This window comes from Capricornis sumatraensis, chromosome 1 (genome assembly GCF_032405125.1).
Source record: "Capricornis sumatraensis isolate serow.1 chromosome 1, serow.2, whole genome shotgun sequence".
Lineage (NCBI taxonomy): Eukaryota > Metazoa > Chordata > Mammalia > Artiodactyla > Bovidae > Capricornis > Capricornis sumatraensis.
Genome location: NC_091069.1, coordinates 125164775 through 125177436, shown reverse-complemented (window position 1 = coordinate 125177436; position 12662 = coordinate 125164775). Strand labels below are relative to the sequence as shown.

General features: G+C 37.9%; 1 protein-coding gene across 2 annotated transcripts in view; it reads right to left on the bottom strand.

Annotated features, from left to right (window-relative positions):
* TMPRSS15 (transmembrane serine protease 15) overlaps positions 1 to 12662 on the bottom strand; it is a 157259-nt gene that overhangs the window by 38147 nt on the left and 106450 nt on the right. For both annotated transcript variants that reach the window (XM_068982063.1, XM_068982073.1), the window contains 2 exons: positions 11423 to 11533; positions 9478 to 9610 (listed from right to left, as the gene is read on the bottom strand). In XM_068982063.1, coding sequence (XP_068838164.1) covers positions 9478 to 9610; positions 11423 to 11533 — 244 coding nt within the window. The remainder of the gene's footprint in view (positions 1 to 9477; positions 9611 to 11422; positions 11534 to 12662) is intronic.

Sequence of the window (12662 nt, the reverse complement as noted above, 5' to 3'; positions counted from 1 at the left end):
AAATGTAACCACAATAGCTTATTCATTTATAACAACTCACCTAGCACTTACCCAGCCATATGTTAGCTCTTAGAAAACAAGTAAGCTTAATTAATTTTAGATTTTCTGATCTCAACTCAAATTTTCATGAGACACAAAAGGAAAAAAAAAGTGCCATAGAAAAAATTTTCTTTCCCTGATCAATTTACCCCTTTGTACAAGCTACTGTATTAAGAACCAGAGAGAAATTGATAGGGTCAGTCTGGTAGCCACTCTCTACCATATTAATGGTATTTTCAAGGAGACAAACTCCTTGTACCTCCTACTAAAAACCAAAAACATGGCTGAGAAAAGTGATACTTCGAGCGTGGGAGATGGGATCTCTGTGGACAGCACCTTGGATAAAATGATATTTATCCCTTGTAGTATATTCTTGATTCAGTTGTAACATTGTTTTCTCAGTCCCTGCAGTTTATTTATCTTTGAATAAGAGGTATACTGGAGATGGCAATGGCACCCCACTCCAGTACTCTTGCCTGGAAGATCCCATGGATGGAGGAGCCTGGTGGGCTGCAGTCTATGGGGTCGCTAAGAGTTGACTGAGCAACTTCACTTTCACTTTTCACTTTCATGCATTGGAGAAGAAAATGTCAATCCGCTCAAGTATTCTTGCCTGGAGAATCCCAGGGATGGGGGAGCCTGGTGGGCTGCTGTCTATGGGGTCGCACAGTGTTGGACACGACTGAAGCGACTTAGCAGCAGCAAGAGGTATACGATATACACTTCCATGTTTACTATAAAATTTTCTTCAGTTCAGTTCAGTCGCTCAGTCATGTCCGACTCTTTGGGACGCCATGAATCACAGCACGCCAGGCCTCCCTGTCCATCACCAACTCCCGGAGTTCACTCAGACTCACGTCCATCGAGTCCGTGATGCCATCCAGCCATCTCATCTTCTGTCGTCCCCTTGTCCTCCTGTCCCCAATCCTCCCAGCATCAGAGTCTTTTCCAATGAGTCAACTCTTCGCATGAGGTGGCCAAAGTACTGGAGTTTCAGCTTTAGCATCATTCCTTCCAAAGAAATCCCAGGGTTGATCTCCTTCAGAATGGACTGGTTGGATCTCCTTGCAGTCCAAGGGACTCTCAAGAGTCTTCTCCAACACCACAGCTCAAAAGCATCAATTCTTTGGCACTCAGCCTTCTTCACAGTCCAACTCTCACATCCAAACATGACCACAGGAAAAACCATAGCCTCGACTAGATGGACCTTTGTTGGCAAAATAATGTCTCTGCTTTTTAATATGCTGTCTAGGTTGGTCATAACTTTTCTTCCAAGGAGTAAGCATCTTTTAATTTCATGGCTGCAGTCACCATCTTCAGTGATTTTGGAGCCCCCCAAAATAAAGTCTGACACTAGTGCATGCTTTTTAATGCCTTACTATATTTTAAGGTCATACATGCAAAATTTCCTTTAGAATTGAGGGTTCAGTAGAAATCTGTTTTCCTATGGAACTGCTGCTGCTGCTAAGTCACTTCAGTTGTGTCTGACTCTGTGCGACCCCATAGATGGCAGTCCACCAGACTCCCCCGTCCCTGGGATTCTCCAGGCAAGAACACTGCAGTGGGTTGCCATTTCATTCTCCAATGCATGAAAGTGAAGAGTGAAAGTGAAGTTGCTCAGTTGTGTCCGACTCTTCGTGACCCCATGGACTGCAGCCTACCAGGCTCTTCCACCCATGGGATTTGCCAGGCAAGAGTACTGGAATGGGGTGCCATCACCTTCTCCTCCTATGGAACTGGTATTATTCAGCTTATCTCATAATTAAAGTTATGTGGTTTTTAATGTTTTCTTTTTGGCATGGATTTCCAGGAAATCTAAAACACATGTATTAGTAATTGTGCTGACCCTGTATATTGTATCGATTTGGTTCCTTCTTTCTTAGACCTTATTTACTTTTCTAGTGTATTAAGTTTACCACATATACTCTGTTATAAATCAATACAGTTTATTTTGAAAATATAAGACTGTAAAGAAAAGAAGAGAGAATGGAAGGAAATAAAGATGAAAAGTTGAGGGGAATAAGGAAGTGAGGATGAAAGCAAAAAAAAAAAAAGGAAGAAAGTAAGTAAGAGAAAGAGGAAGGTGCAATTAAAGGAAAGGAGAAAAGAGTATATTATCCCATTTGATTTCATCAATTTAATCCAAAATTGTCCTCGACCTCAAAAAATATAGCATGTTGTTTACTGTCTGATCAGTTGGAAATAATTTTTAGGAAGGAGGCTAAATGAACAAGAAGCTTCCCTGGTGGCTAAGTGGTAAAGAACCCTGCCAATGCAGAAAATGCAGGTTCCATCCCTGGGTAGAGAAGATCCCTGGAGAAGGAAATGGCAACCCAGGTCAGTATTTTTGTCTGAGAAATCTCATGGACAGAGACGCTTTGGTGGGCTATAGTCCATGGCGTCGCAAGAGAGTTGGACATGACTTACAGCTGACTAAACAACAACATCAGAATGAGCAAGACAACTTCTGTTACTCGTTCAGGGAATGATCGTTTTCTCCTGCTCTTATCTGTTTCTATTTTAGAATATAGACACCTCCCTCCCTCTCCGCAACATCAGGATTTAAGGGAATGGTGAAAGGTATTTTGGTTTGGGGAAAACTATAATATTTGTTATTTTTATGTAACAATTTTAAGTGAAGAAAAAAAGCCTTTGATTAAAAAAGCAGAAACAGCAACAAAAACCAAGTGAAAAACCTCCAACTCTACAACAGGCTTTTGCAGACTAGACAACTAAGTTGCAGAAAATTTATTGGTAGATGATTCACAATTGACCAGAAGAAATTCTATCTCTTTATGTGTATAATTATATTCTTAGCAATTTCCTTGCCCCATAAATTTCCCTGGGTTGCAAAATACCCATTCATGTTTAAGTCAAAATAAAAGTTAAAGGCAACAAAGAGTTTGCTCCCTAAATTGAATTAATAAAAATAAGTGATTTCTTATAAAAGAATCCTTTATTTTCCAATAATATTCTTTGAAATACTTACTAGCATACATCAGGAATGAATTTTTCCCAAGCAAGCAATAATACCAACCTGTGTTTGTTGAAATCTTAGCCTTGATTTTTTTTCTTTTTTCTAAAGAAAAAAATACCATTTTAATGATATCCTACTTATAGTGGTCTTTTTAAACTCTAATTTTGTTTTGATTTACTGAGCGAAAAAGTTTTCTAGAGAAGTTAAAAGAGGCTAGTGTCAGAATGAAAAGCTGAGGAATCCCCTGGATTAAGCCAGAGTTGACCTGCACATAGGGAAGCTAAGAATTCATGTTGGGCTGCCGAGGTGGTGCTAGTGGTAAAGAACACACCTGTCAATGCATGAGAAGTTAGAGAGGAGGGTTTGATCACTGTGTCGGGAAGATGCCCTGGAGGAGGACACAGCAGCCCACAACAGAATATTTGCCTGGAGAATTCCATGGACAGAGGAGCCTGGCAGACTACAGTCCACAAGGGTCACAAAGAGTCAGACACAACTTAGCACACATGTTCTTAGTAGGAGAAAAAATGTTTAATTAGTTTGATGGACAGGGAGGCCTGGAGTGCCGCGATTCATGGGGTCGCAAAGAGTCGGACATGACTGAGCGACTGAACTGAACTGAACTTTGTTTTTAATACCAGATGAAATCAAACTGCCAAACTTCAGAGATGTTTTGTATAATTTCTATGTTTTCTACTGAAACAAATATACAAGGTTTCTTGGGTTCTTTTGATATGACAGTTCTACTTTCCTGTGGCAGGAGAATCATCCAGTGTTTTTGAAAGAACCAAGACCTCTGGCTCTTACTCTAGCCAAAATTCCAGCCTGAGTTCTATGGAGCCCCTAGCAATTCATGGTAACATGTAGCCAGTTTATAGTTGGAGGAGAAGTAATGATATTTTTATTTTTACTAACTTGTAATTGAAAGCAGTCTTTATTTCTGCTACAAATGTAGGTGACTAACCACAATATTATTAGCAGCACCAATAATTTTGTCACTAAGACAAATTATACATATCTTCAGATCTTAGTGCATTCTTCTAAAAATATCACTTATGATAGCACAGCAATCATTAGAATCGCCAACATATCTTATTTACTCTCTTAAAAAAGAAATATATAATACCATACTATATTTTTAACAGTTTGATAGCTTTTTCAATGAAATGAATTTCCTTCAAAATTATGTGTATTTTACTCTTTTGCAACTTAAAAATATGCACCTAAGAAGAGGTTGGTAAGTTCCACCAGACTGCCAAAAATGTCCATGACACATAGAAGAAGGTTAAGGACAACTACACTTTGATAGAGATTCTCAAACTATACAGAGCATCAGAATCACCTTAAGGGCTTATTCAAATGCAAATTGTTGGTCTCTGTTCTAGACTTTCAGATGAGTGGGTCTGAGGTGGGGCTCCAGAATGTAAATTTGTATACATGCATCCCAGGTGATTGTTACAGATGCTGCTAATTCTTTTTTTATCTTACTGTTTATTTTAATTTTTATTTTATATTGAGATATATTAGTTGATTTGCAATGCTGTGTTAGTTTCAGGTATACAGCAAAGTGATTCAGTTTTATACATATACTCATTCTCTTTCAGATTCTTTTGCCATGTAGGTTATTATAGAATATTGAGTAGAGTTCCCTGTGCTATACAGTATGTCCTTGTTGATTATCTGTTTTACATATAGTAGTGTGTATATGTTAATCCAAACTCCTACTTTATCCCCCTCCTCAACCTTTCCCCTTTGGTAACCATAAGTCGCTTTTCAAAGTTTGTGAATCTGTTTCTGTTTGGTAAATATGATCATGTTGTATCATCTTTTTAATTTTCACATATAAATGATATCATATATTTGTCTTTCTTAAAATTTACTTTATGGAAGTATAGTTGATTTATAAAATTCTGTTAATTTCTGCTGTAAAGTGATTCAGTTACTAATTTGATTTTAAAGTGAAACACTGGGAACCGCTGACCTAGACCACCCTGAATTTGAATGTCTGGGAACATGATTGGGTGAATTTAATGTATCATCAGGTTTGGGAACTGTTGATCCAGCTCTTGGATTACATTTCAGTGGTATACTTGTTTTCATGCCCTTGCCCATAGCAGATATAATTATCTACCACTGCGTTTGCCACATCTTTGTGAGATGATATGCCTTTTACAGATTAATCTTAGGAAGTTATAAATTATTATAGTTTGCTATTATTTTCTCTTTGCTTATGTTTAATTAATCTATTTCTCATTCTAAAACAGGAAAAAAAAATATCAGAGGTACAAATTGCAATTCAGGCAAATGATTAGCTTTTTAGCTTGGTCAGTTAAACCAAATAAACAAAATTTTCTTTCACCATTTTGCCCACAGCCCTTCCTACCCAACTAGCCCACTGCCTCAACCATTCCACCCAAGAAACATAGTTAAGAATAAAATTAAAATTGTATTGCATGTTGAACTCATAAATTAAAATTTTAAAATAACAGAAAATATTATTATTTTTTGTATAAAGTTAGCAAATAAAAAAATTATTTAAATTTTATGTAGCAGTTATACTTTTTCTACTAATTCCTATTCTAATCTTTATTGGGTTTTTTTTGTGTTAAGGCTTTGCTTTTATAGTTGAAAATTTGGGGATAGTGACAGAAAATATGTACAAGAACAGGAGCATTGTTTGTCTACCAATTTCTTAAACTAATAGGAAACACAGATTCTACTTTCGATTTTCTATGAACCTATTTTTAGTGCTAAATTATGAATACGAATTTGTTCTAGTGCTTACACAGGAAATTAAATTATTATGCTCTATGTATGTGAAACATTAATTTAAAAAAATATTTACCACTCACCTCCCAACATTTTCAAAACACCTCTGAAATGGGAGAACATTGAAGTAGTTCTATTTCTAATTATGGGTTTCAGAATGAGAGGTTCAATTAGATGTTTTGGATATTTGAACTGAAGGTATCTAGCACAAGACTACTATGGGATTTAAAAATTAACATCAGTTCCTCATGGGGATACATATAGCTAATTCTATTTTTAAAGTGTTAGCATTCCCTAAATTTTGTAGAGCTTTACAGACCTGATGACTTCTTGATTTTAATGCCTTAGCAGAGCACATCAACTGCATCGTTCATTTATTGGGTTAATAACAGGGTAGTGTGGTTTCCTAGGAAATATTCTAAAACTCACTGCTCAATATTTCTTTAACATTTATTCTTGCATCAGTCTAAAATGTTTTCTTTCATACTTTGATTAGAGACATGAAAATGTTATTCAAAATTCTTTTTACTTAGGCAGCTATCTATGGTGGGGAATGAAAATATTTCATTAAAAATAGGAAAGCTGATGAAATCTGCCTCATATAATTTACTAGAATCTGTGGGGAATTGCATTTTGTACCCTAACTGTGTAAATAATCTTGATAGGCTACAGTGCCCTTTTAATAAATTGACTCTTAAATTACTTTCCTCTATACCAAACACATCATTTTAAACTCACTAAGTTTTCTTCCATTAGCATGCACCAACCTACACAAATTCTCATTAAGGCTGTAACTTTCTTTCAATTACTAGAGCACTAGGGAGACTAGTTAATAAGTGCTGGTCCAAAGATTAAAGTCTTTGCAGAGATTACCTGACTCATTTCTAAAGAGAGCTGAGTGCCTGACCTCATGAAAAACATTGTATTGAAGGCAGTGGGGTGTACTACCTGCTTTACACACACTAAAAAAAAAAAAAAAATCTAGTCTCTGTCCCTCTCTGTGATTGTGACTGTGATCCATTAGAAATGAGGTCAGTGAACTAGAGAGTAAAACCTGGCTGGAGGTAAAAACTTGTAAATAGATAGTATATGGTCATGTGGAATTGGCCGTCATCTATACAGCTCAGGCCACTTTCTAGAAAGCTTTCCCTGACATGCCCAAATTGAGTAGAGGTTCTCCTACAAGACGTTGTATTTATCACAATATATTATAATTCTCTATTTCTGTGTCTGTCTCCACCACATAAGCATTTTAAGTAAAAATTATGTCTTACTTATCCAAAGACAAGACACATTATCATTCCCAATGCATAAACTTCTAAACTGTGAATAATCAAAATAATGTGTTTCTATTAGCAACTGTTAGAAAAAATAATGAAGATAAATGTTCCCTTTCCAATATGCTCTTGCATACAACTGGAGTCAGCTTTATGCTATCACTCAACATATTTTATTCAAATGCATTAAAAATATTTTTGCCAAAGAAGATCTTGATATCTTTGATCTTTCTAAAGGCTTCACCTTAATGCCAACATTGTCTCTTTGAGGAGACAGTTTAGCTAAGGTTCACACACCACAGGGGAAAGAACAACTGTGCTGACAATCATATAGTGATACTTAGTAAACTGTAACTCAAGCTCCTGTACAGTCAAAGCCCAATCATCCAGGGCATTTAGGTCCATCAACTGTGGTCACAAGGTCAAGGAGCCAATCTCCTTAGCCTAAACTGTACTAAGTTCCTGAGTCTATAAAACAGCTCCTCAGCATGACTATCAAATTAAGTAGTGGAAGCAACTGTGGAAAATCCTTAAAGAGATGGGAATACCAGATCACCTCACTTGGTTCCTGAGAAATCTGTATGCAAGTCAAAAAGCAACAGTTAGAACTGGATATGGGACAACAGACTTGTTCCAAATAAGAAAAGGAGTATGTCAAGGCTGTTTATTGTCACCCTGCCTATTTAACTTATGCAGAGTACATCATGAGAAATGCTGGGCTGGATGAAGCACAAGCTGGAATCAAGATTGCCGGGAGAAATATCAATAACCTCAGATATGCAGATGACACCACCCTCATGGCAGAAAGCAAAGAACTAAAGAGACTCTTGATGAAAGTGGAAGAGGAGAGTGAAAAAGTTGGCTTAACACTCAGCATTCAGAAAACTAAGATTATGGCATCCAGTCCCATCACTTCATGGGAAATAGATGAGGAAATAATGGAAATAGTGAGAGACTTTATTTTTCTGGGCTCCCAAATCACTGCAGATGGTGATTGCAGCCATGAAATTAAAAGACACTTCCTACTTGGAAGAAAAATTATGACCAACCTAGATAGCATATTAAAAAGCAGAGACATTACTTTGCCAACAAAGGTCCGTCTAGTCAAAGCTATGGTTTTTCCAATAATTATGCATGGATGTGAGTGTTGGACTATAAAGAAAGCTGAGCACCGAAGAATTGATGCTTCTGAACTGTGGTGTTGGAGAAGACTGTTGAGAGTCCCTTGGACTACAAGGAGATCCAACTAGTCCATCATAAAGGAAATCAGTCCTGAATATTCATGGGAAGGACTGATGCTGAAGCTGAAACTCCAATACTTCGGCCACCTGATGCAAAGAACTGAGTCACTGAAAAAGATCCTGATGCTGGGAAAGATTGAAGGCAGGAGGAGAAGGGTACGACAGAGGATGAGATGGTTGGATGACATGACTGACTCAATGGACACAAGTTTGGATAACTCCGGGAGTTGGTGATGGACTGGGAGGCCTGGCGTGCTGCAGTCCATGGGGTCACAAAGAGTCAGACATGACTGGTCAAGGGAACTGAACTGAGTGGAAGCAAATAACTTCCTAGGGCCTCACCTGCATGGACTCACTATTTAACTAAAAGCAATGTTAAAGTAGGAATCTCGAGTCAGTGCCACTTATCCAGTGCTTTACTTGAAGTGAGGATATACAACTATCCATTTCAGAGTTTTGTCGATTTTTCATTAAAAAACATTATGCCCCATAACCAACACCCCACTGACTCAATGGCCATGAGTTTGAGCAAACTCTAGGTGATGGTGAAGGACAGGGAAGCCTGGTTTGCTGCAGTCTATGGGGTCGCAAAGAGTCGGACACGACTGAGTGGCTTAACTGAACTGATAGTAATTTTTTGAGAGTCATTAATATGGAATTATTACTTGAATTAAGTCTTGCAATCCTGCACATTTTCTTTCTCGTGACAATAATACTTCCTCAAATTTTCCAAAAGAATTGTCATGAATGGATCAGGAAGACACAGCAAAAGCATGTTCTCTCCATTACTCATGTGATTAATTATATACATTATAATAGAGCATAAAATGGAATATTTCCTTTTCTTAAAGAAGACAATTTATAGACGGTATTTAATGACATGAGAAATGTTCGTGTGTAAATAGGTTACAAAACAGCTTATAATATGGTATTTTGCATGATTTTATAATATACTATTTCTGTATACTCATATTTATGTAATATTTCTTGAAAGATTATTAACTGTGGTTGTCTTTTTGAGAATGGGTTTAAACAAGATTTACGTTTTCTTCCTTTTGAGCACATGTATTTTCTAAATTCACAACTTCCACAAATTTTAAATTTCTTAATAAACCCAACTTGAAACCCATAAAATAGCTTGAGAATAATTTGAGAGCTGAGTGGAATTACTTACCCTAGTCCCAGCAGCTGACACACATCATCTGAGATCTGGGTTGTCCAGTTCTCAGCACAGGCTACATGCCATACGCTTTGGATCCTGAACTGCACCAAACCACTGCGGTCTGTCGTGCCATTGAAGAGACGCACTAAAAAGATGAGATCATTCACAGGGTCACTGTGACCCAAGCCAATAAGCAAATGCTGGACTCTTAAGCTAAACATGTAATGTTCTTAACATTTAGAGATTGATAGTGTATGATTTAAGAACATGCTGTAAGTCTTAAGTTGAAAACGATGTTTGGTAGTATGAATTTTGCTTTTTCATGTGATTATAAAGATAGAACTGGCAGAGATATGTAAGTTCATTGCCTATCAGTACAGCACATAAACAGAAAATAAAGCTATCTGAAGAGCTTATCTTATAAGCATAGTTACCAAAAGAAGGAAACAAATTCAAGAACAACTTTAAACATTATTTTTCTTACTTCTCTCTCCAGAAGGTATTTTCTTTTACCTTATTTTTCTGCTGTTTGGTTTCTGTCATTCCCGCTTCAATTTACAACCATTTTGGACAGAGCGTTAAGGTCATTAGAGGCTAGGTGGGAGACTGGGCTAAGAGAGTTAGTTTATCAAACAGATAAAATTTCACCCATCGTAGTTTTACCCGCAAATGCCACACAATAATTCTGTGTTTGTTACGTTTACCATTTTTTTTCTGATGATAAAAAGAATAAAGACATTGCCTGTGGATTTAGACAGACTTGGGTTGAAAACGTAGCCCTAAGCCTTACTAGAGGTGTGATCTTTAGCAACTACTTAACTCCTCCAAGCCTCAGTTTTCACCGAAACAGAGTTAATTCCAATTATGTTACATCATTTTACAACACCGCATTATAGTACATGCACATCATAAATAGCTTTTACTAATATTTTTTTTGAAATAAAAGTAGGACAGAGTAAAAGTAGTCATTATTCCCGACAGAGAGCTGGAGAGGGGATGGGCAGGAGACTCAAGGCAGGAGGAGAATTTGATACTGAAGAATCAAGAATGCAAGGACAAGTCTAAGAAAGTCAGTTATAAACGAGCATGAGGGGACCTCTGTGTATAGGCAATGTACAAAGTACAGGAATAAGAGTGGTGGCTAGAGTGGCTGGCATGCGCTGTTGTCTTTCTGAGGTGTTTTATGCTTTTTACCTGAAAATGCATTGTCCTAGACCTAAAGCTTGGAGAAGGCAATGGCACCCCTCTCCAGTACTCTTGCCTGGAAAATCCCACGGACGGAGGAGCCTGGTGAGCTGCGGTCCATGGGGTCGCTAAGAGTTGGACACGACTGGGCGACTTCACTTTTCCCTTTTCACTTTCATGCATTGGAGAATGAAATGGCAACCCACTGCAGTGTTCTTGCCTGGAGAATCCCAGGGGCGGGGGAGCCTGGTGGGCTGCCTTCTATGGGGTCGCACAGAGTCGGACGTGACTGAAGCGACTTAGCAGCAGCAGCAGACCTAAAGCTGTGCCTCCCAGGTGGTGCTAGTGGTAAAGAGCCTACCTGCCAAAGCAGGAGACCTAAGAGGTTTGAGTTCGATCCCCGGGTCAGGAAGATCACCTGGATAAGCAAATGGTAACCCACTCCAGTATTCTCGCCTCAGAAATCACATGGACACAGGATCCTGGCAGGCTGTAGTCCACAGGGTAGCACAGATTCATACACGACTGAAGCAACTTAACGCACACAGACTTAAAGGTATTAAATGTAGTCAACTTTAAACAGAAACAAGTTTGCATGTTAGCATTTCTTATAACCAAAATGATGGCAGAGGCAGTAAAATCACCAGGAAATCATAACCCATAAGTACCAAGATATGTCCTAATAAAAATAGTCATAATCTTCCTTTTGTATTTGTAGAATCCAAATGTAGAAATTAAGATGATCAAAGTTTTTCCTAAAAATAAAACATACCACAGGGTGCTTCATCTGAGCCATCCTTACAGTGTGGAAAACCATCACAGAGATTCACCAGTGGAATACATTCCCCATTCTTACACTGAAAATTGTCTTCCTTGCAGGGTTCTATGGAGGGAAAAAATATGTATTGTATAGGATAATGAAATGACAAATAGACCATTCTGGAGTACCCATCCCATTTCTGTCCCTTTAAACATCCATTCTTTGCCACAGTCCTTGGTTAAGCTGACTTTGATATTGAATATGACGAAACAATTGCTCCAAATAAAGCTAGAGACATGGTTCAATTCGAATATGAACAAAACCTTAAGCATCTCCTTTGCAGCAGAGGGCAGGGCAGTTCCAAGCGATGTGTGAGAGATTTTGGACATACCATCCCACACCGTCTCTGTGAATCTTATAAATTCTTCCAACCCAATGAATGTGAGTATACAAGTAACAACCACTGGAATGTTCACAAGCATAGAGAGATATCTTGATTTTACCATCTAAATGATACCTCCAAAGCTTTCTTACATAGAAATGTGGAAGCTGTCTTTTGGTGGAATCAAAGTTGAACCAAGCTGGAAATAGTTTAATTAAAGCACGGTCAGGTGGGAAAAAGTCATCTAAAGAAATGGAAACTGCAATAGCAATAATTTGAAAGGAAAATAGGGAAAGCAGGGCTGGAGTTATTGGGAATGTGCTTGGACGTGAAAACACAGAAGGACAATGAAGAGGCTGTACAAGAGAGGATTGGAATACATACAGTGCTTGCTTCTAGAATTTGAGTTGTGCAAAAAATATGTACTTGAAGTAGTCATTGTTTAAAGGGAGTGAGAACTATGTTTCCTGGAAATGTTTGTTTATTCTATGGAGTTTTGCTCTGGGGGAGCCCTCATCTCACTGGAAAAGAAGGGTTTGCTACCCTAGAGTTGTTTTCTGATTGTGGCTTGGGAGGAGTAGCTACATCCTGATATTAGAATCTCCATTGGGGCCATGTGGAATCTGGATTTTCTGAGAAAGGAAATAGCAGTTGGGTATTAAGAAGCTTTTCTTGGGCTCCAAATAGTGACTGCAGCCATGAAATTAAAAGACATTTGCTCCTTGGAAGAAAAGCTATGACAAACCTAGACAGTGTATTAAAAAGCAGAGACATTATTTTGCCAGCAAATGTCTGTATAGTCAGAGCTATAATTTTTCCAGTAGTCATGTACAGATGAAAGGCTGGACCATTAAGAAGGCTGAATGCAAA